The 27,330-nt window shown below is 67.1% G+C and overlaps 1 protein-coding gene across 1 annotated transcript; it reads left to right on the forward strand.

The window, feature by feature from the left end:
- Nucleotides 1-833: 833 nt before the first annotated feature.
- On the forward strand, nucleotides 834-26,887 carry SMARCD2 (SWI/SNF related, matrix associated, actin dependent regulator of chromatin, subfamily d, member 2). The gene is made up of 13 exons (XM_054176659.1): nucleotides 834-1,071; nucleotides 10,873-11,057; nucleotides 15,094-15,136; nucleotides 16,177-16,299; nucleotides 17,928-18,047; nucleotides 18,247-18,342; nucleotides 20,089-20,190; nucleotides 23,347-23,508; nucleotides 24,192-24,289; nucleotides 25,090-25,225; nucleotides 25,514-25,636; nucleotides 25,728-25,829; nucleotides 26,787-26,887. Exons 1-13 carry the CDS (start codon nucleotides 910-912, stop codon nucleotides 26,838-26,840), a joined length of 1,506 nt encoding a protein of 501 aa, XP_054032634.1. The 5' UTR covers nucleotides 834-909; the 3' UTR covers nucleotides 26,841-26,887.
- The last annotated feature ends 443 nt before the right edge of the window (nucleotides 26,888-27,330 follow it).

Here is a 27,330-nt window from a genome sequence, read left to right on the forward strand (position 1 = left end):
GCTCACGCACACACACCGGCACACACACTCACCTGCTCTGCCATTCACATTCACACACACACACACTCACATGCTCACGCACACACGCCGGCACACACACTCACCTGCTCTGCCATTCACATTCACACACACACACACTCACATGCTCACGCACACACACCGGCACACACACTCACCTGCTCTGCCATTCACATTCACACGCACACACACTCACATGCTCACGCACACACACACCGGCACACACACTCACCTGCTCTGCCATTCACATTCACACACACACACACTCACATGCTCACGCACACACACCGGCACACACACTCACCTGCTCTGCCATTCACATTCACACGCACACACACTCACATGCTCACACACACACGCCGGCACACACACTCACCTGTTCTGCCATTCACATTCACTCTCACACACACACTCACCTGCTCTGCCATTCACATTCACACGCACGCACACTCACATGCTCACGCACACACACCGGCACACACACTCACCTGCTCTGCCATTCACATTCACACGCACACACACTCACATGCTCACGCACACACACCGGCACACACACTCACCTGCTCTTCCATTCACTCTCACTCGCGCACACACACTCGCATGCTCACGCACACACACTCACCTGCTCTGCCATTCACTCTCACTCTCACACACACACTCGCATGCTCATCGCGCACACTCAGTCACGCTCCCGCGCTCTCACCCACCCCCGGCGACGCTCGCTGGGCCTCCGGCAGGCGGCGCCGTCCGGGGGAGGGGGCGGTGCCCGCGGCGGTGGGCGGGGCCGCGGCGGGCGGGGCCGTCCCGGGGGCGTGGCCAGCCCCGCGCGCGCTGCCCCCGTCTCCGCCGCCGCCGCTTCCGCGTAAACACCGCGGCCGGGGCCCCCCCGCCATGGCTGGCCGCGGAGCCTTCCCGCTCAGCCCGCTGCCCCCCTCCGCCGCCCCGCCGCCCCCGGGGCCCGGCCCCGCCATGCTGCGGGGCCCCAGCCCGGCGCCGGCGGCCGCTGCCGCCCCGGGCTACCGCCCCATGGGCCCCGCCGTCGCGCAGTACCAGGTGAGGCGGCCTCGGGCTGCGGGGTGGGGAGCGCTGCGAGGTGGGGAGGGGGTCGGTGAGGCCCCCTCGGTGCCCGCCCCGGGGTGGGGGCTATGGGGGGAGAGTGCCGGGTCGTCCGCCGGGGCTTTCGCTGCGGCTCGGGGCCGGGCCCGGGCCTACCGGGCCTAGCGGAACCGGCCCCCGGCCCCGGGAGCGCGGCCTCGGCCGGCACCCCCGGCTGCGGCCCCGGCTGATGCCATCCTCCGGCCCCTTGGAGTTGGGATCCGTGCCCGCGCTCCCCCTTTCCCTGCCCTCCCTTCCCCCCTCACCCCCTAAATAACCCCCAGAAGAACCCGCTGAAAGTTAGAGCAGCGGCACCGAGCGGGGCTCGGCGGCGGTCCCGGCGGGAGCCGGTGTGGCTGGGCGCCGTTATCCGCGGGGAGCCGCTGGGGGCCGGCCTGGAGGACTCCTGATCCGGCCGCTGGCGGAGGCCGAGCGCCTGGGTCCTGCTCTGCAGCCATTTGCCGTAGCGCGGAGCTGCCTGGGGGCTGCTCGCTCCGGGCGGTGCTGCGCGCCTGACCCCGGGGGGATGCTCCAGGGGTGCGCCGGGAGCGCAGAGACTTGCTGGGGTCGAGGGCAAAGTGGCTCTGCCTGCCGGAAGCCCCCAGCCACCACTCCTTTTCCAGCCCCAACCTTGCTCCCGAGAAGTCAGCTCCGGCTCCCACCTAAGTTTCCAGCTCCCCTCCGTGCTTGCAGCTGGTGGGACTGCGCCTGGGGGTGCAGGGAGGCGGCGTTGGCTGCTCGGGTTTTGGGTCCGGGCAGGTTTGAAATGGAGGAGCCTGGTTGTGCAACGTGTTCCCCGCTGCTCGCCTCCTCCCGAGCTGCTGCCTTGTCTGCATCAATTAAAACTGGGAAGGGACTGCTGAGGAGGGCTTGTGGTGACAGGGCGAGGGGCAGTGGCTTTGAGCTGGGAGAGGGGAGATGGAGGCTGGAGAGGAGGAAGGAATTCTTGAGAGTGAGGCTGGGGAGGCTCTGGCACAGGCTGCCCAGGGGGGCTGTGGCTGCCCCCTCCCTGGAGGTGTCCAAGGCCAGGCTGGATGAGGCCCTGAGCAGCCTCTCTGGTGTGGGAGATGTCCCTGCCCGCGGCATGGGGGCTTGGGACTGGGTGATCTCGAAGGTCCCTTCCAACCCAACCCCATTCTGCCAAGCCCTGAAATCTGTGAGATCCATCATCCCGAGGGGATTCCCAGCTTGGGAGCTTTGTTAGGAGCAAGAGGAGGGAAGAACGTGGCCCCTTCTGCAGCCCTCCGGGCAGCCAGCAGGCTGGGTGCTGGCGGCTGAGCCGGGCCGGCAGGGCTGCTCCGAGCTCCGGTCGCTGGCAGCTCGCCTCGCCTGGGGCCGAGCAGCCTCCCGATCGTTCGCCCCTGACCTTGCGGGTTGCAAAACCCGGCTGGGAAGCTGCGGCCTGCTGGGAGCCCCTGGCTGCTGCGGGTAAACAGCCTGACATGTGCTTGGTGGTGTGTGTCCCCCCCCCTGCTCCTTGGTGGCCCTGCTGGTGCAGGTGATGGTCACCCCCGTGCCTGGCCCTGGGAAGGCAGAGCAGGAGCTGGCTGGGCCGGGGGAGCCCCAGGGCTTCGTGGCTGCTGCCTGCACCTGGGAGGGGAGGGAGGGGGCTGCTCCAGACGGGTCTGCCTTTGGTGTTGCAATCCCCAGCCTGGGGGAAGCAGCCCCTCCCCTCCCCCTTGCCACCCCGGCTGTCCCCCGAGGGCTGCTCTGCTCTGCCCTGGCTTAATGAAGAGCTCCCTTGGGCAGCAGGGGACACGGGAGGCCCCTTCCCCCCTAGCGAGTGCTTAGGGGCTCCTTAATCACAGGATTATTAAACATATGTTGGGCTTTGGACAGCCTGCTGGGGAGTGACTGGTGGCTCAGGCAGGGAGTCTGGAGTGCTGTGTCCAGGTCAAGGAGGACAGGGACATGGTGGAGAGGGGACAGAAAAAGGCCTCAAAGATGCTGAGGGGCTTGGAACGTCTCTGTGGTGAGAAGGACTGAGAGAGTTTGGGCTTTTTAGGCTGGAGGAGAGCAGCCTGGGGGGGGGGGGATCATCAGGAGGATGGGGCCAGGCAGGACAAAGGGCAGGGGGCACAAACTGGAACACAAGAAGCTCCATCTAAACATGAGGAGGAGCTTTAAGGGTGATGGAGCCCTGGAGCAGGCTGCCCAGAGGGGTGATGGAGTCTTTGTTTCTGGAGCCATTGCAGGGCCACCTGGATGTGTTCCTGAGTGGCCTTGGCAAGGGGGTTGGACTCCATGTCCAGAGGTCCCTTCTGGCAGTTCTGGGAGTTCCACAGGATGCCTCCCCCTGGGGGTTCCTTCTGGGAGCTGATGGTTGCAGAGCAGCCACAGGGGCTGGGGCTGTGCCTGGAGCAGGAAGGGGAAGGTTTGCTTCCAGGAGGAGGGTGACCAGCCGAGCTGCTGGGCTGCCTGGGGTGGATCTGCAGGCACAGCTCCCGGCCCAGTGCCTGTGCTGCTGGCAGCAGGGATGCCAGGGCTGAGCCCCAGCCCCCAGGCTGTGCTGGCAGATGTAAGTTCAGCAAGAAAGAGACTTTCTTCTGTTTATCCAGGTGCTAGTTTGGGGCTTAGGAGAGGGTCCCCCCCCCCCACCAGGTACTTGGGTTGTTGCTGTGACAGGGATCAGGCCTGGCTCTGCCTGCTGGGGATGGGAGTGAGCCAAGTGGTGCTTCAGCCTCAAAGTGATGCCCCCCTGGTGATGCCCCCCTGGTGATGCCCCCCTGGTGCAGGGAGGCAGCAAAAAGCAGCATTTGTTAGGTGCCCTGTGGAAAGGCTTCCTCTGACACTTGCTGGTGAGGGGGAGCTTGGTTTCTGCAGGGCAGGATGGGCTCCTGGCCCTGGGGATCAGCCTCAGCTTGGTGATCCCCTCCCTGGGCAGGCAGCAGAGTTCTGCTTCATGGAGAAACCCCTGCAGGCAGCTGGGATGGAGGAGCTGGGGAAGGCTGTTGCTGACTTGGGGCCAGGTGGAAGCTGAGGTGGCCTGGACGTGTTGGGGAGGAGGGTGTGGTGTGGCCCCCCCAGGCTCCTTGGGAGCAGAGCTGCTGAGGAGTGGCTTGGAGGGGGCCTGGGGCCCATCAGCCAGGGCTGGAGCAGTACCAGGAGGCTGCACAGACAGCTGTAACGCTGCTGGGCTGGGTCACTCCTCCCTTCCCAAGGGAGATGGTTTCCAAGGCAGGTTTCATCACAGCCCGAGCCTTGAGTTAATTTCAGTGGTGATACAAAGCAGATGAGCGCTGGCCCCGCGGAGCAGCAGGCAGGGAGGCAGCAGCAGAGGCCACAGCACTCTTTGTTCCTCCTGGGGAAGTGTGGCAGTGAGCTCCATGTGGACACCACCTCCAGAGCTTGCTGCTGCAGTCCCTCGCTCCGTCGTCCTCCGCAGGAGCTCCTGGAGCCATTAGCTCCGTGGCAGCTCCGTGCCAGGCACCTCCCTCCGCTCTGCCTGGGTGCTGCTGCTTGGGGTTCCTCTTCCCCGTGGGGACCAGGCACCTTTGTCCCTCGTTGCTGCCGATGCCTGTGGTGCTTGGAATGCCTGTGACCTTCCCTTTCCCTGCCCTGCCAGCTCTGCAGCTGGGAGGCCACAGCTGGGCAGGTTTGCCTGGGCCCGGCGCGGCGCTGGAAGCCTCTCCAGCGCGTCCTGACCTGCTGGGTGCCTCTGCCTGCTGCTTCGCCTCTCTCCCTGTGATTTGCCCCTGCCTCATCCACAGCTCTTGGCTGAGAAGCCAGCTGACTCCTGGAGCTGACTCCTGGAGCCCCTCCTGTCTCTAAGCACGGTGGAGCTTCCAGGCCTGACCTGCTGGGGCAGGCTGGGGGCTCGCAGGGAGCAGGGCGCTGCCGGAGAGCTCGCAGCATGCGGTGGCTGCTCGCTGACAGCAGCCTCTCAGATGGAGATCTCCACCAGCACAGCCCCGGGCTCTCCCTGGCACCCTCCCAAGAGGGGTTTGCTCACAGATAAGGACAAAGGGAGAGGGGGGGAAGCAGCGTTTTGGGGTGTGCTGGGGGGAGGCTCGGTTAGTCCTGGTCCCTGTGAAGCTCTGGGCTGAGCCAAGCTGTCCTGGAGAGCAGCCTGGCATGGAGCTCCAGCCCTGCTTGAGCAGAGCTTGCTGCTGCTCTCAAGCTTGGAGAGCTGATCCTGCTGTTGGGACACACGGGGAGGAGCCTGCAGGAAGAGCTCTCCTTGCCTGGCCCCGGGCCAGGGCTCTGCTCCCCACGCCCCGGGGTGAGGACAGGAGCGAGCTCCTGCTGCCTGGCCCTTGGGGTGTACAGAGCTGGGCTGTGCCTTGCTGGATGGAGCAAGACAGGAGATGGGCTGGGAAGAGCCTTTCCCCCACGCCAGGGAGGTGCAGGGGGGAGCTGCAGCCCTGGGAGGCAGCTGAGGAGGGGCTCTGGAGCTGCCTCCCCAAGCGCTGCTTCGCTTCAAGCTCGCCCTCCAGCCCCGCCGTGGTTTATCACTGCCCTGCTTTCTGCCACCAGCCTCCCAGCTCTGCTCTGCCCTTCCTCCAGAAGGAGCCTTTGGCAGGGAGGTTCCTGGCGTGGCTTGAGCCGAGGCTGCCTCTCGGCAGAGCCCTCCCCAGCCGCCAGCGGGCTGCGCGCTGACCTGGGATGAACCTCTCGGCCGCAGCCCCCCGGCGCCCCCGCCGCTGGCAGCCTGCAGCCGCAAGCTGTTTGCTGTCCCCTGGCCAAACAGCTCTGCTCCCTGGCTGTGGGGAGGGCTGGCCCAGGGCCAGCTTCTTCCTCGGAGCTGAGCTTGCAAGGTTCGCCCTTTGTCCCCCCCCCGGCAGGGGCGGTGGGGCAGGGAAAGGGGAGGCTGAGGCAGCAGCGGTGCCCTGGGTGAGGAGGGCTGGACAGGCAGGGGGGGGGCTGGGACAGGAAGGAGCTGAGGAAGGCTGGAGCTGGTCTAATAAAATTTCCTGAGTTGAAGCCCTCTTGCATCCTGCTCCTTTGCAGGGCTGCCCAAAGGGGCTGGAAGCAGGATTCACCCTGCTGGGGCTGCTCCCAGGCTGTGCCACCCCTGGGGAGCTGAGGATGCCCTGGCCCTCAGCACGGGGAGGCAGCTGCTGCTTGAACACAAGGCAGAGCCTGGCCCTGCCTGAGGCTTTCTCCATGAGCAGTTTGCAGATCCTGAGGGTGAACTGAAGGGGGGGGGGTGGGGGGAGCCCAGCATCCATGTGGAGCAATCTGCCTTCCCTTTCTGCCTTGTCCAAGTGATCAAACACGGGGCCCTGATGGGCTGGAACTCGCTCCCCCAGCAGCTTAGCTGTGGCTGATGGCTCTCAGATGTTTGTGGAGGAGCCTTAAGTATGACAGATCTGTTCATGCTTGCACTGAGCCTCTCCCTGCTGGCTGAGTTCTCTCTCTTGCAGCCAAGCCTTCTCTTCTCCTCTGAAGGGCAGAGGGACACCGCAGAGACCTTGCACAAGGTGCTGTGGCTGCTGGGGAGCTCTCAGAGGCTCTCTCAGCCACCTTTCCAAACCCCTGATTTCCAGGAGAGATCAGAAATGTGACCTGTGGAGAGGCAGAGGGAGGTCAGGGAGACCTCAGGGGGCATGGTGGTGGTGGTGGTGGTGAGAGCAGCCCTGGCTGAAGGACAGGAGGTGGTCATGGCCCTGCTGTCTGCCAGCCCAAGCAGGCTGTGGGGGTTGGTCTCTTCTCCCCAGGATCAGGTGATAGGGAGAGAGGAAATGGCCTGAAGTGGTGCCAGGGGAGGGTGAGGCTGGAGATGAGGAACACTTTCTTTGCTGCAGGAGTGGTCAGGGACTGGCAGAGGCTGCCCAGGGAGGTGGTGGAGTCCCCAGCCCTGGAGGTGTTGAGGCAACCTGTGGCCATGGCACTGGGGGCCGTGGTTCGGTGGGGTTGGGCTGGTGTTGGCCTGGATGCTCTCAGAAGGCTTTCCCAGCCCAAACACTTCTGCACATGCAGGGCAGGGGCTGTGTTGTCCCACACTGCCCTGTGTGGCCCCTCCCTGCCCCTGTGCCACCCACCACCTGTGGGGTTTCCTGTGTGGGCTTGAGCAGCACCCAGGGTCGTGGACCTCCCCCAGGGCCACCTGCCTTCCCCCCGGCTCCTCCGTGCCCCTGGGGATCTGCAGACGCCTGCTGGCAGCCCCACAGCTCTTCTGGGGGTTCCCAAAGCTCTCCTGCAAGCTTTCACAGCTGCCTGTGCTGGCTGCTCGGCTCTCCAGCAGCCCTGCAGGAAGGGCTGAGCACCCCCCGGGGCCGCAAGCAGCCTGCGGCCCTGCAGGGGGTGTGGGGCTCGGTGCTGCCTCTCCTCCCAGCCTGCCACGGAGCAGCTCTTGCACTGTGGCCACAGCACCCCCAGGCAGAGCTACAGGCTGGGGGCAGAGTGGGACCTGGGGGTGCTGATTGACAGCCACCTAAACATGAGCCAGCAGTGTGCCCAGGGGGCCAAGAAGGCCAAGGGCAGCCTGGCCTGCAGCAGGAAGAGTGTGGCCAGCAGGAGCAGGGAAGTCCTTGTGCCCTGTGCTCAGCACTGCTGAGGCCACACCTGGAGTCCTGTGTCCAGTTCTGGGCTCCTCAGCTTAGGAAGGAGGTTGAGCTGCTGGAAGGTGTCCAGAGAAGGGCAAGAAAGCTGGGGAGGGGTCTGGAGCACAGCCCTGGGAGGAGAGGCTGAGGGAGCTGGGGTTGCTTAGCCTGCAGAAGAGGAGGCTCAGGGGAGACCTTCTTGCTCTCTGCAACTCCCTGCAGGGAGGTTGGAGCCAGGTGGGGGTTGGTCTCTTCTGCCAGGCAAGCAGCACCAGAACAAGAGGCCACAGTCTCAAGCTGTGCCAGGGGAGGTTTCAGGTGGATGTTAGGAAGAAATTCTTCCCAGCCAGAGAGATTGGCCCTGGGGATGTGCTGCCCAGGGGGGTGGTGGAGTCCCCATCCCTGGAGGTGTTCCAGAGGGGCTTGGATGTGGCACTTGGGGCCATGGTTTAGGCAGGAGGTCTGTGGTGCCAGCTTGGACTCTCTTTGAGGTCTCTCCCAACCTTGGTGATGCTGTGGAAAGCTCCTCTGGGTGAGGTACCAGCAGCACCTGGCAGTGTCAGAGGCAGCATGCCCAGAGGGGGCAGGTTCCTGCCACCCCCCAGCACTTACCCTGCCCCTGTTCCACAGAACCAGACCTGGTGGGGGAGGTAGCTCTGACAGAGCCCAGGGGGCTGGGTGCCTGCCCTGTGCCCAGGCAGAGGTGCTGCTGGGTGCCTGCCCTGTGCCCGGGCAGGGGCAGAGGTGCTGCTGGGTGCCTGCCCTGTGCCCGGGCAGGGGCAGAGGTGCTGCTGGGTGCCCGCCCTGTGCCCGGGCAGGGGCAGAGGTGCTGCTGGGTGCCTGCCCTGTGCCCGGGCAGGGGCAGAGGTGCTGCTGGGTGCCTGCCCTGTGCCCGGGCAGGGGCAGAGGTGCTGCTGGGTGCCTGCCCTGTGCCCGGGCAGGGGCAGAGGTGCTGCTGGGTGCCCGCCCTGTGCCCGGGCAGGGGCAGAGGTGCTGCTGGGTGCCTGCCCTGTGCCCGGGCAGGGGCAGAGGTGCTGCTGGGTGCCTGCCCTGTGCCCGGGCAGGGGCAGAGGTGCTGCTGGGTGCCTGCCCTGTGCCCGGGCAGGGGCAGAGGTGCTGCTGGGTGCCCGCCCTGTGCCCGGGCAGGGGCAGAGGTGCTGCTGGGTGCCCGCCCTGTGCCCGGGCAGGGGCAGAGGTGCTGCTGGGTGCCCGCCCTGTGCCCGGGCAGGGGCAGAGGTGCTGCTGGGTGCCTGCCCTGTGCCTGGGCAGAGGTGCTGCTGGGTGCCCGCCCTGTGCCCGGGCAGGGGCAGAGGTGCTGCTGGGTGCCTGCCCTGTGCCCGGGCAGGGGCAGAGGTGCTGCTGGGTGCCTGCCCTGTGCCCGGGCAGGGGCAGAGGTGCTGCTGGGTGCCTGCCCTGTGCCCGGGCAGGGGCAGAGGTGCTGCTGGGTGCCTGCCCTGTGCCCGGGCAGGGGCAGAGGTGCTGCTGGGTGCCCGCCCTGTGCCCGGGCAGGGGCAGAGGTGCTGCTGGGTGCCCGCCCTGTGCCCGGGCAGGGGCAGAGGTGCTGCTGGGTGCCTGCCCTGTGCCCGGGCAGGGGCAGAGGTGCTGCTGGCCGCTGCTGGCTCGGCCCCGGCAGCTGCGCAGATGTTCAGCACCATCAAAGGGAGAGGAACATCTGGGGGTGGTTAGGAGGAAGAGAGAGGCTCCTGCGCCGCGGCGAGGGCTCATTAGCGAGGCCAGGCTCTGGATGTGCTGCTTCAAAGGCAGGCTGAGCCGAGCGGGGGCCGGGGCAGGGCTCGGCTGGCTCCCGGCGTGCTGGCTCCGGGCTCCCCCGCCCCTGCCAGGGCACTTGGGGTGCTCTGGGGCTCCCCCACCCTCCCGTGGCCCGGAGAGCGACTCAGGCTCTGGGCTTGGTGTTCGGCAGCCTTGCTGGGGGGAGGTGAGGCTGCTGTGGCTCCAGCTGCCCCCAGCCCCAGCCCCTGCTGTGGCTCTGAGCCTGCACAGAGCTGGAGGAGCCCAGGGCTGCTCCTCCTGCACCCAGGGCCTGGGACCAGGGGGACTGGCCTGCAGTGGTGCCAGGGGAGGGTTAGGGTGGAGGTGAGGAACAATTTCTTTGCTTCAGGAGTGGTCAGGGCCTGGCAGAGGCTGCCCAGGGGGTGGTGGAGTCCCCATGCCCGGAGGGGGTCAGGAAGCCTGTGGCCATGGCCCTTGGGGCCAGGGCTTGGTGGCCATGGAGGGGTTGGGCTGGGGGTTGGGCTGGGTGATCTCAGAGGGCTTTCCCAGCCCAAGCAATCCCATGGCCCTCTCACTGTGCTGCACTTACTGCCCCTGTGCTGGTGAGCTCCTGCTGTGGGCTCGCTGGTACCCCCAGGAGCCTTCCTCAGCTCTCCTCTGTCCCAGGCACAGCCTCATGCCCTGGCAGGGCGGTGGGAGGGGAGCTGTGGGGGATGTCCTGGCACGCTGAGGAGCCTGAGGCAGAGGAGAAATGTTGCTCTGCTGGCTTGGTGGCTCTCCCAGCCTCACAGCTTGGCAGCAAGGAGCTGGCTGGAAGGATCCTGGGAGGCTGCTGGCTCAGGACACCCATGAAGCAGGCTGGAGCATGTGGGGCTGTAGGGTGCTGGGGGTTGTGGGGTGCTGGGGGTGGTGGTGAGGGCCCCAGGAGGCTGTGTGGGGTGTAGCCAGGGTGGTCTCCTGTGAGCCAGCAGTGGGGGTGCTGCCCTGCTGGCATGGGGGGCTGTGAGGGCTGCCCTGGGGCAAGACCCCCTGCCAGCGTGGTTGGGCATTGGGTTGTGGCTCAGAGGTGGGTGCCTGGAGGGGGAAGGGTGGGAGCTGGTGGCTGGCAGGGGTGAGCTGCTCCCACCCTGTGTGCCCAGCAGCAGCTGAGCTTCCTTCCTGCTGCTGCCAGCTCCCAGCCCCTGCCGGGCACGGCCTGTGCCAGCCCTGCTCCCCCGGGCAGCCTGCTGGCCCCCAGGCAGTGACCTTCCTGACAGCACCTCCTGGTGCTGCCATGGCTGCTGCTGCATGGGGGGGGGCTCAGGGCCCCCTGTGCCTCAGCTCCCTGCCTCCTGGCAGCCCCAGGCCGGGGGGGGTCGGTGCCTGCTGCCCGCCCCAGGCCTGCCTGCCCCTGCCCTGCCTCTGCCCTGCCCTGCCCAGCCCTGCTCACCCCAGCAGCAGGGCTGCTGCTCCCCTCCCCTCCCCCTCCCCTCCCCTCCCCTCCCCTCCCCCCTGGCCTCTGCAGGGCAGTGCTGAGCTCTTCTCCTCTCCTCTCCCTCGCCAGCGCCCCGGGATGCCGCCGGGCGGCCGGATGCCCATGGCTGGGATGCAGGTGGGACCCCCAGGAGCACCTCCCTATGGAGCAGCCTCCCCCCTGAGGCCTGGGCTGCCACAGGCCATGATGGACCCCTTCAGGAAGCGCCTGCTGACCCCCCAGGCACAGCCACCCATGGCTGCCCAGAGGAGAGGGTAAGGAACCAGCAGCCTGCAGGCCGCTGCTCAGAGCAGGGAATCACAGGGCTGGAAGGGACCCCAGGGCTCAGCCAGCCCCAGCCCCCTGCCATGGGCAGGGACACCTCACACCACAGCAGGCTGCTCACAGCCACCTCCAGCCTGGCTGCAAATACCTCCAGGCAGGAGGCTTCCACCACCTCCCTGGGCAGCCTGTGCCAGGCTCTCAGCACCCTCCTGGCCAACAACTTCTTCCTCACAGCCAATCTCAATCTCCCCACTTCCAGTTTTGCTCCATCCCCCCCAGTCCTATCCCTCCCTGACACCCTCCAAAGTCCCTCCCCAGCTTTCCTGCAGCCCCCTGCAGATCCTGCAAGGCCACAATGAGGTCTCCTGGGAGCCTTCTCCTCTCCAGCCTGCACAACCCCAACTCCCTCAGGCTGTGCTCACAGCAGAGCAGCTCCAGCCCTCTGCTCCTCCTCCTGGCCCTGCTCTGGACACCTTCCAGCCCCTCCAGATCCTTCCTGGAACAGAGGCTCCAGAGCTGGATGCAGTTTGACCCCCTGGGTGCCAGCTGCACTTCACCACAGCTCCCCACCCCCTGCCCTGCTGCAGAGGGGCAAGCTGCCAGCAGCAGGGCTGGAGCCAGCATGCTTTGCCTGCAGCCTGGCACCATGGGCAGTGGGAAACCTGCCAGAGCTCAGGGCTGGGCTGGGTTGTGAGGAGGAGGAGGGCAGGGATGGGGTCAGACAGCACTGGGCTCACAGCTTCCCTGCAGCCAGCAACTGCAGAGCCTCACTGCAGGTGTTGGTGCTTGCCAGAGCCCCCAGGGTGGTGGGGTTGGAAGGGCTCTCCAGAGATCCTCCAGTGCAACCCCCTGCTCCAGCAGGGCTCCCCCAGCAGCTTGCCCAGCAGCACAGTGCCCAGGGGGGGTTGGAAGCTCTCCACACCAGGAGACTCCACAACCTCTCTGGGCAGCCTGCTCCAGGCCTCCAGCACCCTCACAACAAACAACCTTCTCCTCCTCTTCAGATGGAACCTCCTGGGCTCCACTTTGTGCCCCTTGTGCTGTCCCTGGGCAGCACTGAGCAGAGCCTGGCCCCAGCCTCTTGCCCCCCAGCCTTCAGCTCTTGCTGAGCATTGCTCAGCTCCCCTCTGGGGCTGCTCTGCTGCAGGCTCTCAGCCCCAGGGCTCTCAGCCTTTGCTGCTCCCAGAGCTGCTCCAGGCCCCTCAGCAGCTTTGCAGCCTGCCCTGGGCTCTCTCTGGTAGTTGCCCCTCTTGAGCTGGACCCAGGACTCCAGCTGTGGCCTCCCTAGGGCAGAGGGCAGGAGACTCTCCCTTGACCTGCTGGCCACACTCTTCTGAAGGCTCCCCAGGATATCTTGGGGTCTTTCCCCTCCTCCCAGGGCTTTGTGCTGCCACAGCCATGGGTGGGAGCAGAGGACAGAGGGGGCAGACTGTGGAGCTGAGCCCCAGAGCTGTGGCCTTGCTCAGGCTGTCTGCTGGGGCTGATGTGCTCAGAGGGCTGCCAGCAGCTCCCTGCTTGTTCACAGCACTGCTGATCCCTTCCCTCTGCTCCTGTTCCCTGGGAGGGCTCCTTGGTTCCTGGAGGCTGCTGCCTAGGGCAGGGTCCCTTGGTGCTGCTGGACACTCAGGTCCCATTCCCTGCCCTGGCTGTGGCTTGGCTGGTGGCTGAGAGCTCAGCTGGCTCCATGGCAGCTCCAGAGGACATGCCAGCCCCTGCACAGTCAGTGCTCATCCCTTGGTGCTGCAGAGAGCTGGGGATTAAGGACAAGGGGCAGCTTGCCCCCAGCCAGGGCAGCAGCAGCCAGCTCAGGCTGCAGGCTCTGCTGCTGCCTGCTGTGGATCAAGGGATCAGCAGGGGCCCAGCTGCTCCTGGGCTGGCCAAACCCTGCAGGGCAGGAAGTGTTTAGTGGGGCAAGGGCACCCCAGAGATGTGTCTGTTCCCCTTGATGGCCTCATCTTGATGAGGGGATCCACAGCAGGGAGGGTTTGGGTGCAGTTTGGGCCCCCCCTGCTTCCAGGACACTGAGAGGCTGGAGCAGGGCCTGAGAAGGGAACCAAGCTGGGGAAGGGTCTGGAGAGCAGGGCTGGGGAGGAGCAGCTGAGGGAGCTGGGGGTGTTCAGCCTGGGGAAGAGGAGGCTGAGGGAGACCTCCTTGCTCTCTGCAGCTCCCTGAGAGGAGGCTGGAGCCAGGGGGAGGTTGGGCTCTGCTCCCAGGAACAAGCCACAGGGCAAGAGGAAACAGCCTCAGGTTGCCTCAGGGGAGGTTCAGGTTGGCCATGAGGAACAATTTCCTCCCCCAAAGGGTTGCCAAGGCCTGGCCCAGGCTGCCCAGGGCAGTGGTGGAGTCCCCATGCCTGGAGGGGTCTCACAGCCCTGGGGATGTGGTGCTGAGGGCCAGGGCTTGGTGGTGCCCTGGCAGTGCTGGGCTCAGGGCTGGGACTGGATGAGCTGAAAGGGCTCTGTGGTTCTGGGTGCTCTGCCCCACATCTTAGCCAGGGCTGCCCTCCCAGCCTGCCCTGCTGCTGGCCAGCCAGGGGGCAGCCTCTGCACCTTGGGCACCTGGAGCTGGCACTGAGAGCCACATCTGCCCTGCTGCCTGGGAGCTGCCAAGGGGCAGGGACTTCCCTGGGCCTGCTGGCCTCTGCCCCAGCTCCCCTCTGCACAGCAGACCAGGAGGAGCCTTTCCCCTTGGATCCAGGCAGTCAGCATGAGCTGGGTTGGCCATCAGGCTGGGTGATGGGGGCTGGAGGAGCGTGCAGGAGAGGGGCACAGCCCAGAGCCCTCTCCTCTGACAGGACCTGCAGCCATGGAGAGAGCTAAAATGGCTGTGGGCAAGGCTGCAGCTGTGCCATGGCTCTGGAGGCCTCTCTGCCAGGTTTCAGCCCCTCTGGGGCAGGGTTGGTTTGGTTCAGGCTGGTTTGAAGGGAGCTCCTGGGGTGGCCACTTCAGAGGGGACCCAGGAGCAGTGGCCTGCAGGTGGGGGCAGGCCTGCAGCCCCAGCTTGGCCTGCTGCCACCCTCTCCCTGCTCCTCTCCTGCAGCACTTTCAGCAGGCAGCAGCAAGCCAGACCCAGGGACTGCATTTCCTCCCCTGGTGACAGGCTCTGGGTGGCCAGCAGCTTCCCCTCTGGAGTCATCCTGGCTTCTCCATAGGGATCCTCCTTGGCTTCCCAGCCCTGAGCCCCAGGCTCTGGGTGCCCTTGCAGCCTCCTCCTCCTCCTGCAAGTCCAAAGCCTCTGTCACACAGAGGAGCCTCCAAGGGGACACCTGGCTTGTCCTAAACCATCTCCATGGCACACAGCTGGCACTGCCACTTCTGTCCCCATTTGTGACCTGGGTGAGGTCAGAGGAGCCACAGGGCTCCTGGCATGCAGAGCTCAGGGTTGTCCCTTGAGACCTGCTGCTGCCCCAGCATGGGACATGAAGCAGCTCCCCACTGAGCAGGCAGCAGGATGTCCTGGGAGAGCTGCAGGATGTCTTCTGCTCTGCTCAGACCTCCCCTGCAGGGCTGGGGCAGCTCTGGAGCCCTCAGCACAGACAGGGAGCTGGGGGAGCAGGGCCAGAGGAGGCCACAGCAGTGCTGGCAGGGCTGGAAGCCCTCTGCTGGGAGCCAGGCTGAGAGAGTTGGCCTTGGGCAGCCTGCAGGAGAGAAGGCTCCAGGGAGAGCTTCTGGTGGCCTTGCAGTGCTTCAAGGGCCCAGCAGAGAGCTGGGGACAGAGCTTTGAGCAGGGCTTGATGGGACAGGACAAGGGGGGATGGTTGGAAAGGGCAAGAGGGAGCTTGAGAGTGGAGAGAAGGAGAAAGGTTTGGCAGTGAGGGTGGGGAGAGCCTGGCCCAGGCTGCCCAGAGAGCTGGGAGCTGCCCCATGGCTGGCAGCAGTGCAGGGGAGGTTGGTTGGGGCTGTGAGCAGCCTGCTGGGGCTGGGGCTGTCCCTGCTGGCTGCAGGGCTTGGCCTGGATGACTTTTGGAGGTCCCTTCCAGCCCAAAGCATTCCCTGATTCTCTTCCCTTGACTTTGCCTCTCTGCAGGGTGAAGAGGAGGAAGATGGCTGACAAGGTCCTGCCCCAGAGGGTGAGTTGCCAGCTTGGTGCATGGGGCAGGAGCTGAGCAGCTGGAGGAGGGAGCTGCATCTGTGCTGCCTTGCCAGGGCAGCCAGGGGGATGGGGAGGAGGAGGAGGATGCCAGTGGGCTGCAGTCTGCCCCCAGGGCATTTCTGCTCCAACCCAAACTGACCTAAAACCTTTTCTGTCTCTTCCTCTGGGTGTGGGAGAGGCTTGGGCTGGGCACAGTTTGCACTGGGGGGACCTGGGGCAAGCAGGGAGCAGCAGATGCTTGTGGGGTGAGACCCTAGGAGGACCCCAAGCCTCTCCTGAGGGTCCCTGTGGACAGTCCAGGGTTGGGTGGTCAGTGCTGTGGCACCTGGCAGGCTGCAGGGGACTGTGACAGCTCCAGCCTGAGGATGTGGTTTGGAGACAGCTCTGCTTGGTTTGAAGTGAGGAACTGGTGCTGGTCCCATCCCCTGGGGACTCCTTGGTGTCTCAGCCCTGCACCAGGAGGGCTGCAGGGACTGGGGAGGGGGATTCAGCCCCATCCCAGCTGGCAGGGCCCTGGTGTGGAGGGGATTCTCCCCCTCTGCTCTGCTCAGACCCCTCCTGCAGCACTGTGTCCAGCTCTGGGGCCTCCAGCACAAGAAGGAGCTGCTGGAGGAGGCCTCAAAGATGAGCAGAGGGCTGCAGAACCTCCCCTGTGGGGCCAGGCTGGGAGAGGTCAGCCTGGAGAAGGCTCCAGGGAGGCCTCAGAGCCTTCCAGTGCCTGGAGGAGAGCTGGGGAGGGACTTGGGACAAGGGCTGGGAGGGACAGGCCAAGGGACAATGGCTTTGAGCTGGGAGAGGAGAGACTGAGCCTGGAGAGGAGGAAGGAACTGTTGAGAGTGAGGCTGGGGAGAGCCTGGCACAGGCTGCCCAGGGCTGTGGCTGCCCCCTGCCTGGGGCTGGCCGGGGCCAGGCCGGCTGAGGCCCTGAGCAGCCTGGGCGGGGGGCAGGGGTCGCAGGGGCTGGCACAGGGCGGGCTGGAAGCTGCCCCCAGCCCAGAGCCGCCTGTGGCCCCCCCAGATCCGGGAGCTGGTGCCCGAGTCCCAGGCCTACATGGACCTGCTGGCCTTCGAGCGCAAGCTGGACCAGACCATCGCCCGCAAGCGCATGGAGATCCAGGAGGCCATCAAGAAGCCGCTGACGGTGCGGGGGCAGGGCTGGGGGCGAGGGGGCTGGGGGCGAGGGGGCTGGGGGCGAGGGGGCTGGGCCTCGGCTGGGCCTCGGCTGGGTAGCAGAGCCCTCTGCTGGGCCTCTGCTGGGCCTCTGCTGGGCCTCGGCTGGGCCTCTGCTGGGCGGCAGTGCCCTCGGCTAGGCCTCTGCTGGGCCTCAGCTGGGCCTCGGCTGGGCCTCTGCTGGGTGGCAGTGCCCTCGGCTAGGCCTCTGCTGGGCCTCAGCTGGGCCTCGGCTGGGCCTCTGCTGGGTGGCAGTGCCCTCGGCTAGGCCTCTGCTGGGCGGCAGTGCCCTCTGCTGGATGCGCCCCTGGGGGCAGTGCCCTCTGCTGGGCGGCAGTGCCCTCGGCTGGGTGCTCCCCCCGGGGCAATGCTCTCTGCTGGGCTGCAGTGCCCTCTGCTGGGTGCTCCCCCCGGGGGCAGTGCCCTCTGCTGGGTGCTCCCCCGGGGGCAGTGCCCTCTGCTGGGTGCTCCCCCGGGGGCAGTGCCCTCTGCTGGGTGCTCCCCCGGGGGCAGTGCCCTCTGCTGGGTGCTCCCCCGGGGGCAGTGCCCTCTGCTGGGCGGCAGTGCCCTCTGCTGGGTGCTCCCCAGGTGGCAGTGCCCTCTGCTGGGTGCTCCCCCCGGGGGCAGTGCCCTCTGCTGGGTGCTCCCCAGGCGGCAGTGCCCTCTGCTGGGTGGCAGTGACTCTTTCCTGGGTGTCCCCTGGGTGCTCCCCAGGCGGCAGTGCCCTCTCCTGGGTGTCTGCTGGGTGCTCCCCAGGCGGCAGTGCCCTCTCCTGGGTGTCCCCTGGGTGCTCCCCAGGCGGCAGTGCCCTCTCCTGGGTGTCCCCTGGGTGCTCCCCAGGCGGCAGTGCCCTCTCCTGGGTGTCCCCTGGGTGCTCCCCAGGCGGCAGTGCCCTCTCCGGGGTGTCTGCTGGGTGCTCCCCAGGTGGCAGTGCCCTCTCCTGGGTGTCTGCTGGGTGCTCCCCAGGCGGCAGTGCCCTCTCCTGGGTGTCTGCTGGGTGCTCCCCAGGCGGCAGTGCCCTCTCCTGGGTGTCCCCTGGGTGCTCCCCAGGCGGCAGTGCCCTCTCCTGGGTGTCCCCTGGGTGCTCCCCAGGCGGCAGTGCCCTCTCCTGGGTGTCTGCTGGGTGCTCCCCAGGTGGCAGTGCCCTCTCCTGGGTGTCTGCTGGGTGCTCCCCAGGCGGCAGTGCCCTCTCCTGGGTGTCTGCTGGGTGCTGCCCAGGTGGCAGTGCCCTCTCCTGGGTGTCTGCTGGGTGCTGCCCAGGTGGCAGTGCCCTCTCCTGGGTGTCTGCTGGGTGCTCCCCAGGCGGCAGTGCCCTCTCCTGGGTGTCTGCTGGGTGCTGCCCAGGTGGCAGTGCCCTCTCCTGGGTGTCTGCTGGGTGCTGCCCAGGTGGCAGTGCCCTCTCCTGGGTGTCCCCTGGGTGCTCCCCAGGCGGCAGTGCCCTCTCCTGGGTGCTCCCCAGGCGGCAGTGCCCTCTGCTGGGTGTCTCCTGGCCAGCCCCCGGGTGGCAGTGGCCCTCTGCTGGGTGAGCCCCAGGGGGCAGCAGCCTCCTGACTCCCAGCATCCCTCCCTCTCTCCCTGCCTCCCTCTGCCATCCCACAGCAAAAGAGGAAGCTGAGGATCTACATCTCCAACACCTTCACCCCAGCCAAGGAGGAAGGGGAGGGTGGGGAGCGTGTGGCCTCCTGGGAGCTGCGTGTGGAGGGCAAGCTGCTGGAGGACGTAAGGGCCTGGGTGGGGAGGGGCTGCGGCGCTGCTGCTGCCTGCTGGGGGCTTGGCCAGGCTGCAGGGAGCCTCCTGCTGGCTGCAGCTGGGGCTGGGGGGCTGGGGGGCTGCGGGGCTGGGGGGCTGCAGGGCTGGGGGGCTGCGGGGCTGGGGGGCTGGGGGCGCCAGGCCAGGCCGCTGCCGCTCTGCTCCGCAGCCCAGCAAGCAGAAGAGGAAGTTCTCCTCCTTCTTCAAGAGCCTTGTGATCGAGCTGGACAAAGAGCTGTATGGGCCAGACAACCATCTGGTGGAGGTGAGCTGGGGGGCTCCAGGCCCTGCTGCAGGCTGGCTTCGTGCCCCAGGCAGGCTGGGCACAGCTCTCAGCCCGGGGCAGGGTGGGGACGTGGTCCTGCTGGGCGCCCTGGGGGTGCTCTGCTCCCCAGCCCTGCCCTGCTGCAAGAGGAGGCTGAGCCAAGGCCTTTGGGGGCTGGGGAGATGGCTCCAGCCCCATCTTGGGGGACCTCACTGCCCTGTTGCCATGCTCATGTTCACAGCTGTGCCTTCTGCCCTGGCCACGGGCACAGCTCTGAGGCCCACTTGGCTGCCAGCCCCTCACACCTCAGGTGTGCAGTGGTGCTGGTGAGGCCACACCTCACCTTCTCGGCTCCCAGGAGGGCACTGAGAGCCTGGAGTAGGTCTAGAGTAGGGCAGCCAAGCTGGGGAAGGGTCTGGGGAACAGGGCTGGGGAGGCTCAGCCTGGAGGAGGCTGAGGGAGACCTCCTTGCTCTCTGCAGCCCCCTGAGAGGAGGCTGCAGCCAGGGGCGGTTTGGGCTCTGCTCCCAAAGACCAAACAGGACAAGAGGAAGTGGCCTTAAGATGCCCCAGGGGAGGTTCAGGTTGGCCATGAGGAACAACTTCTTCCCCCAAAGGGAGCTCTCCAGAGCTCCCTTCCAACCCCTCCCATCCTGGGAGCCTCTGCAGTGCTGCTCTGGGTGGGCTCTCACCTGAATCCCACCGGGGTCAGGACTCCCAGGGGTGGGATCCAAGCTGTCTGCCCCTGCTAGGGCCCTGCTCAGGGCCTGGCTGCAGCCAAGGGGCTGGCAAGTGGCTTCCCATGGCACCGGGGGGGGCTGAGTGCTGCCCCTGCTGCCTGGCAGTGGCACTGGGAGGGGGAGGGTGCTGAGTGCTGCCCCCTGCTGCCTGGCAGTGGCACTGGGGGGGGCTGAGTGCTGCCCCTGCTGCCTGGCAGTGGCACTGGGAGGGGGAGGGTGCTGAGTGCTGCCCCCTGCTGCCTGGCAGTGGCACTGGGGGGGCTGAGTGCTGCCCCCTGCTGCCTGGCAGTGGCACTGGGGGGGGCTGAGTGCTGCCCCCTGCTGCCTGGCAGTGGCACTGGGGGGGGCTGAGTGCTGCCCCCTGCTGCCTGGCAGTGGCACTGGGGGGGCTGAGTGCTGCCCCCTGCTGCCTGGCAGTGCCACCGGGGGGGGGGGGCTGAGTGCTGCCCCCTGCTGCCTGGCAGTGCCACCGGGGGGGGGGGCTGAGTGCTGCCCCCTGCTGCCTGGCAGTGGCACTGGGAGGGGGAGGGTGCTGAGTGCTGCCCCCTGCTGCCTGGCAGTGGCACCAGGGGGGGCTGAGTGCTGCCCCCTGCTGCCTGGCAGTGGCACTGGGGGTGCTGAGTGCTGCCCCCTGCTGCCTGGCAGTGGCACTGGGGGGGGCTGAGTGCTGCCCCCTGCTGCCTGGCAGTGGCACTGGGGGGGCTGAGTGCTGCCCCCTGCTGCCTGGCAGTGGCACTGGGAGGGGGAGGGTGCTGAGTGCTGCCCCCTGCTGCCTGGCAGTGGCACTGGGGGGGGCTGAGTGCTGCCCCCTGCTGCCTGGCAGTGGCACTGGGGGGGCTGAGTGCTGCCCCCTGCTGCCTGGCAGTGGCACTGGGAGGGGGAGGGTGCTGAGTGCTGCCCCCTGCTGCCTGGCAGTGGCACTGGGGGGGCTGAGTGCTGCCCCCTGCTGCCTGGCAGTGGCACTGGGAGGGGGAGGGTGCTGAGTGCTGCCCCCTGCTGCCTGGCAGTGGCACCGGCTGCCCACGACCCAGGAGACTGATGGCTTCCAAGTGAAGCGTCCTGGGGACGTCAATGTGAAGTGCACCCTGCTGCTCATGCTGGACCACCAGGTGGGTGCTGCCCCTGCCCTGCCCTGCCCTGCCCTCCCTCCAGCAGGGCCCCCAGGGGGGGCCACACCGCTGGGCTGGGGCAGGGCCTTCAATCAGCTGCTTGGGGCCATAGGGAGGGGGCACAGGGAGCACAGGGGGCACTGGGGGCTCTGGGCACTGGGGGCTCTGGGCACTGGGGGCTCGGGGCACAGGGAGCAGTGGGAGCTCTGAGCACGGGGCACAGGGAGCACAGGGTGCTGCTGGCACTGGGAGCTCTGGGAGCTCTGGGCAGTGGGGCACTGGGTGCTGTGGGCACTGGGAGCTCTGGGCAGTGGGGCACTGGGAGCTCTGCAGTGGGGCACTGGGAGCTGTGGGCACTGGGAGCTCTGTGCAGTGGGGCACAGGGAGCTGTGGGCACTGGGAGCTCTGTGCAGTGGGGCACAGGGAGCTGTGGGCACTGGGAGCTCTGTGCTGTGGGGCACTGGGTGCTGTGGGCACTGGGAGCTCTCTGCAGTGGGGCACTGGGAGCTGTGGGCACTGGGAGCTCTGTGCAGTGGGGCACTGGGAGCTGTGGGCACTGGGAGCTCTGTGCAGTGGGGCACAGGGAGCTGTGGGCACTGGGAGCTCTGTGCAGTGGGGCACTGGGAGCTGTGGGCACTGGGAGCTCTGTGCAGTGGGGCACTGGGAGCTGTGGGCACTGGGAGCTCTGTGCAGTGGGGCACTGGGAGCTGTGGGCACTGGGAGCTCTGTGCAGTGGGGCACTGGGAGCTGTGGGCACTGGGAGCTCTGTGCAGTGGGGCACTGGGAGCTGTGGGCACTGGGAGCTCTGCAGTGGGGCACAGGGAGCTGTGGGCACTGGGAGCTGTGCAGTGGGGCACAGGGAGCTGTGGGCACTGGGAGCTGTGCAGTGGGGCACAGGGAGCTGTGGGCACTGGGAGCTGTGCAGTGGGGCACAGGGAGCTGTGGGCACTGGGAGCTCTGTGCAGTGGGGCACAGAGAGCTGTGGGCACTGGGAGCTCTGTGCTGTGGGGCACAGGGAGCTGTGGGCACTGTGAGCTCTGTGCAGTGGGGCACAGGGAGCTGTGGGCACTGGGAGCTCTGCAGTGGGGCACTGGGAGCTGTGGGCACTGGGAGCTCTGGGCAGTGGGCACTGGGATCTGTGGGCACTGGGAGCTCTGCAGTGGGGCACAGGGAGCTGTGGGCACTGTGAGCTCTCTGCAGTGGGGCACTGGGAGCTGTGGGCACTGGGTGCTGTGGGCACTGGGAGCTCTGCAGTGGGGCACTGGGAGCTGTGGGCACTGGGAGCTCTGCAGTGGGGCACTGGGAGCTGTGGGCACTGGGAGCTCTGCAGTGGGGCACTGGGAGCTGTGGGCACTGGGAGCTCTGGGCAGTGGGCACTGGGAGCTGTGGGCACTGGGAGCTCTGCAGTGGGGCACAGGGAGCTGTGGGCACTGGGAGCTCTCTGCAGTGGGGCACTGGGAGCTGTGGGCACTGGGAGCTCTGCAGTGGGGCACTGGGAGCTGTGGGCACTGGGAGCTCTGGGCAGTGGGCACTGGGAGCTGTGGGCACTGGGAGCTCTGTGCAGTGGGGCACTGGGAGCTGTGGGCACTGGGAGCTCTGTGCTGTGGGCACTGGGAGCTCTGTGCAGTGGGGCACAGGGAGCTGTGGGCACTGGGAGCTCTGTGCAGTGGGGCACAGGGAGCTGTGGGCACTGGGAGCTCTGTGCAGTGGGGCACTGGGAGCTGTGGGCACTGGGAGCTCTATGCAGTGGGGCACTGGGAGCTGTGGGCACTGGGAGCTCTGTGCAGTGGGGCACTGGGAGCTGTGGGCACTGGGAGCTCTGTGCAGTGGGGCACTGGGAGCTGTGGGCACTGGGAGCTGTGGGCACTGGGAGCTGTGGGCACTGGGAGCTGTGGGCACTGGGAGCTCTGTGCAGTGGGGCACTGGGAGCTGTGGGCACTGGGAGCTCTGTGCAGTGGGGCACTGGGAGCTGTGGGCACTGGGAGCTCTGTGCAGTGGGGCACTGGGAGCTGCAGGCACTGGGAGCTCTGTGCAGTGGGGCACTGGGAGCTGTGGGCACTGGGAGCTCTGTGCAGTGGGGCACTGGGAGCTGTGGGCACTGGGAGCTCTGCAGTGGGGCACTGGGAGCTGTGGGCACTGGGATCTCTGCAGTGGGGCACTGGGTGCTGTGGGCACTGGGAGCTCTGTGCTGTGGGGCACTGGGTGCTGGGGGCACAGGGAGCTCTGTGCAGTGGGGCACTGGGAGCTGTGGGCACTGGGATCTCTGCAGTGGGGCACTGGGAGCTGCGGGCACTGGGAGCTCTGCAGTGGGGCACAGGGAGCTGTGGGCACTGGGAGCTCTGCAGTGGGGCACTGGGAGCTGCGGGCACTGGGAGCTCTGTGCAGTGGGGCACTGGGAGCTGTGGGCACTGGGAGCTGTGGGCACTGGGAGCTCTGTGCAGTGGGGCACAGGGAGCTGTGGGCACTGGGAGCTCTGCAGTGGGGCACTGGGAGCTCTGTGCAGTGGGGCACTGGGAGCTGTGGGCACTGGGAGCTGTGGGCACTGGGAGCTGTGGGCACTGGGAGCTCTGTGCAGTGGGGCACTGGGAGCTGTGGGCACTGGGAGCTCTGCAGTGGGGCACTGGGAGCTCTGTGCAGTGGGGCACAGGGAGCTGTGGGCACTGGGAGCTCTGCAGTGGGGCACTGGGTGCTGTGGGCACTGGGAGCTCTGCAGTGGGGCACTGGGAGCTGTGGGCACTGGGAGCTCTGTGCAGTGGGCACTGGGAGCTCTGTGCAGTGGGGCACTGGGAGCTGTGGGCACTGGGAGCTCTGTGCAGTGGGGCACTGGGAGCTGTGGGCACTGGGAGCTCTGCAGTGGGGCACTGGGAGCTCTGTGCAGTGGGGCACAGGGAGCTGTGGGCACTGGGAGCTCTGCAGTGGGGCACTGGGTGCTGTGGGCACTGGGAGCTCTGCAGTGGGGCACTGGGAGCTGCGGGCACTGGGAGCTCTGGGCAGTGGGGCACTGGGAGCTGTGGGCACTGGGAGCTCTGCAGTGGGGCACTGGGAGCTGTGGGCACTGGGAGCTCTGTGCAGTGGGGCACTGGGAGCTGCAGGCCCGGAGCCTGTGGTGACAGCAGGGCCGTGGGGGGCACTGCTCTCCTCTCCCTGTGCCCCCAGCCCCCGCAGTACAAGCTGGACCCGCGGCTGGCACGCCTGCTGGGGGTGCACACCCAGACCCGTGCCAGCATCATGCAGGCTCTCTGGCTCTACATCAAGCACAACAAGCTGCAGGACAGCCACGAGAAGGAGTACATCAACTGCAACCGCTACTTCCGCCAGGTCAGCGCTGCCAGGCTGCCTGCCCGGGGGTGGGCGAGCCCCTGCCCGCCCGGCAAGCCCCTCGGCAGCCTGCCCGGCCTCAGCTGATGCCCCTTGCCCAGGCTGGGGCTTGCCATGCCCAGACCAGGGCTGGGGGACTCCCTCTGCTTCCACCTGGCCCTCTCTCTGCTTCGAGGGAGGAGGACCTCCCCAGCTGACTCCTGGGGCCACACTCCAGCCCTCCCCCGGCCCTGCTCTGCCCCTCCCCAACCGGCTCCAGGGCCCTGCTCTGCCCCTCCCCGGCCGGCTCCAGAGCCCTGCTCCAGCCCTCTCCCCAGGCCCTGCTCTGCCCCTCCCCAGCCAGCTCCAGGGCCCTGCTCTGCCCCTCCCCAGTCGACTCCTGGGGCCCTGTTCTGCCCCTCCCCAGCCAGCTCCAGAGCCCTGCTCCAGCCCTCTCCCCAGGCCCTGCTCTGCCCCTCCCCAGCCAGCTCCAGGGCCCTGCTCTGCCCCTCCCCAGTCGACTCCTGGGGCCCTGCTCTGCCCCTCCCCAGCCAGCTCCAGAGCCCTGCTCCAGCCCTCCCCCAGGCCCTGCTCTGCCCCTCCCTGGCCACTCCCCCGGCCCTGCTCTGCCCCTCCCTGGCCACTCCCCAGGCCCTGCTCTGCCCCTCCCCGGCCGGCTCCAGGGCCCTGCTCTGCCCCTGCAGATCTTCAACTGCGTCCGGATGCGCTTCTCCGAGATCCCCATGAAGCTGGCAGGGCTGCTGCAGCACCCAGACCCCATCATCATCAACCACACCATCAGGTAGGGCTGCAGGCTCTGATGGACACTGCTGGGGCTGCAGGGGGGCTGCAGGGGATGGGCTCCTCCCCAGGGGGGCAGGACCTGCAGCTCTGCAGCCCAGGGCACTTGGCAGGGGAGGAGTGAGGCCAGCAGGGCAAGGGAGATTCTCCTGTCCCTCTGCTCTGCCCTGCTGAGGCCATGTCTGGAGTTCTGGGTCCAGTTCTGGGCTCCCCAGTTCAAGAGAGACAGAGAGCTAGCAGAGAGAGTCCAGTGGAGGCTGCAAAGCTGCTGAGGGGCCTGGAGCAGCTCTGGGAGGAGCAAAGGCTGAGAGCCCTGGGGCTGAGAGCCTGCAGCAGAGCAGCCCCAGAGGGGAGCTGAGCAATGCTCAGCAAGAGCTAAAGGCTGGGGGGCAAGAGGCTGGGGCCAGGCTCTGCTCAGTGGTGCTCAGGGACAGCACAAGGGGCAGAGGGCACAGAATGGAACCCAGGAGGCTGCATCTGAACAGGAGGAGAAACTTCATTGCTGTGAGGGTGCTGGAGGCCTGGGGCAGGCTGCCCAGAGAGGTTGTGGAGTCTCCTTGCATGGAGACTTTCAGCCCTCTCCTGCGTGCAGCCTGCCCCAGCTGCCCCTGCTCTGGCAGGGGGTTTGCACTCCATGATCTCTGGAGCTCTCTTCCAGCCCCCACCCTGCTGGCAGTCTGTGTAGAAGTGGCCAAACTACTCTGGGGGCAGCCAGCAGGGCGCTCCTGGGGGAGCTGAGCCACAGCTGCAGGGGGGGTGGGGGCTGAGGCTGCCCCCACCCAAGCCCTCATCTCCTCACAGCGTGGACCCCAACGACCAGAAGAAGACAGCCTGCTACGACATCGACGTGGAGGTGGACGATCCCCTGAAGGCTCAGATGAGCAACTTCCTGGCTTCCACCACCAACCAGCAGGAGATTGCTTCCTTGGATGCCAAGGTGGGAGGGGGAGGGGGCAGCAGGGTGGCACTTCAAGGCTGGGGGCACCTTGTTGGCACCCATGTCCCCGGCTGGGGGGAACAGAGCTGCCTGTCAGCCCTCGTCCTCTGCGCAGGGAGGGCTGCCCTGGGGGGTGGCTGAGGCCCCATCCCTGGAGACACTCAGGGCCAGGCTGGGTGTAGCCCTGAGCACCCTGCTGTAGTTGGAGGTGTCCCTGCTGCCTGCAGGGGGCTTGGACAGGCTGCCCTTGGAGGGTCCCTTCAGCCCCTCTGTGCATCTCCTGCCCAGATCCACGAGACCATCGAGTCCATCAACCAGCTGAAGACGCAGCGAGACTTCATGCTGAGCTTCAGCAACAACCCCCAGGACTTCATCCAGGAGTGGATCAAATCCCAAAGGAGGGACCTCAAGGTGCCCCCCAGGGGGTGGGCAGTGAGAAGGGCTGGGCTGGGCGGGGGGGGAGGGCCAAGCCTCCTGCTCACCCCTGCTGTGTCCTGCTCAGATCATCACAGATGTGATCGGCAACCCCGAGGAGGAGCGGCGAGCCGAGTTCTACCAGCAGCCCTGGGCACAGGAGGCTGTGGGCAGACACATCTTTGCCAAGGTGAGCTCTGTGCCAGCCTGGGGGGATGGGGATGGCAGCAGGGGGGCCCTGGGGCAGCCCTTCTCCCTCCCCCGAGTGCCCCCCTCCTTTCCCTCTCTTTCCTCCCTCCTTTCCCTCTCTTTCCTCCCTCCTTTCCCTCTCTTTCCCCCCTCCTTTCCCTCTCTTTCCCCCCTCCTTTCCCTCTCTTTCCCCCCTCCTTTCCCTCCCCCCCTCCTTTCCCTCTCCCCCTCCTTTCCCTCTCCCCCTCCTTTCCCTCTCCCCCTCCTTTCCCTCTCCCCCTCCTTTCCCTCTCCCCCTCCTTTCCCTCTCCCCCTCCTTTCCCTCTCCCCCTCCTTTCCCTCTCCCCCTCCTTTCCCTCTCCCCCTCCTTTCCCTCTCCCCCTCCTTTCCCTCTCCCCCTCCTTTCCCTCTCCCCCTCCTTTCCCTCTCCCCCTCCTTTCCCTCTCCCCCTCCTTTCCCTCTCCCCCTCCTTTCCCTCTCCCCCTCCTTTCCCTCTCCCCCTCCTTTCCCTCTCCCCCTCCTTTCCCTCTCCCCCTCCTTTCCCTCTCCCCCTCCTTTCCCTCTCCCCCTCCTTTCCCTCTCCCCCTCCTTTCCCTCTCCCCCTCCTTTCCCTCTCCCCCTCCTTTCCCTCTCCCCCTCCTTTCCCTCTCCCCCTCCTTTCCCTCTCCCCCTCCTTTCCCTCTCCCCCTCCTTTCCCTCTCCCCCTCCTTTCCCTCTCCCCCTCCTTTCCCTCTCCCCCTCCTTTCCCTCTCCCCCTCCTTTCCCTCTCCCCCTCCTTTCCCTCTCCCCCTCCTTTCCTCTCCCCCTCCTTTCCCTCTCCCCCTCCTTTCCCTCTCCCCCTCCTTTCCCTCTCCCCCTCCTTTCCCTCTCCCCCTCCTTTCCCTCTCCCCCTCCTCTCCCCCTCCCCTCCAGTGCTCCTCTCCCCTCTCCCGGCCCTGAGCTCGCTCCTGTGCCGCAGGTCCAGCAGCGCCGGCAGGAACTGGAACAAGTGCTGGGGATCCGCCTCACCTAAGGGGCGGGCGGGGGCGCGGCAGCTGCCTCCCTCTCCTCCCCCCTCCCCTGTGCCCCCGGCCCAGCCCCGGGGCCCCTCTGACTGGAATCGAACACAGCACTTGCACAAAGCCCTACGTGCCTGGAGGGATTCAGAGCCACTTCTACCCTCCCCTCCTGCCCCGACCCGGGCTCCCCTCGGCCGGGAACGCTCCACCCGCAGGCAGAGCAACAGCAGAGGCTCCCCCCCCCGCGCCCAGGTCGCACCCCCAGCCCCCTCTGCTGCATTAATCCCCCCTCCCCCCCCGCCTTGCTTCTGCAGCACTGAAGGCTCAGCACCTCCCCCAGTTCCCGCTTGCTCCCCGGATCTGGCCAAAACCCCCCTAACCCCCCACCCCTCCTCCTGGAGCTGCTGCGGGGGGCGGGGGGGGAAAGCTGCCCTGGAACTGCTGCCAGGCCTCTCCCTGAGCCCCCCCCCGAGGCAGGCCCAGCCCTGCCCCTGCCCCTTTCTT

Source organism: Dryobates pubescens, chromosome 36 (assembly GCF_014839835.1).
Source record: "Dryobates pubescens isolate bDryPub1 chromosome 36, bDryPub1.pri, whole genome shotgun sequence".
Lineage (NCBI taxonomy): Eukaryota > Metazoa > Chordata > Aves > Piciformes > Picidae > Dryobates > Dryobates pubescens.

Coding starts and splice junctions, on each gene's coding strand:
- SMARCD2 (XM_054176659.1), top strand. CDS start 910: ATGGCTGGCCGCGGAGCCTTCCCGCTCAGCCCGCTGCCCCCCTCCGCC. Junction 11,058..15,093: donor ATGGCTGCCCAGAGGAGAGG/GTAAGGAACCAG, acceptor GCCTCTCTGCAG/GGTGAAGAGGAGGAAGATGG. Junction 20,191..23,346: donor TGCTCATGCTGGACCACCAG/GTGGGTGCTGCC, acceptor CTGTGCCCCCAG/CCCCCGCAGTACAAGCTGGA.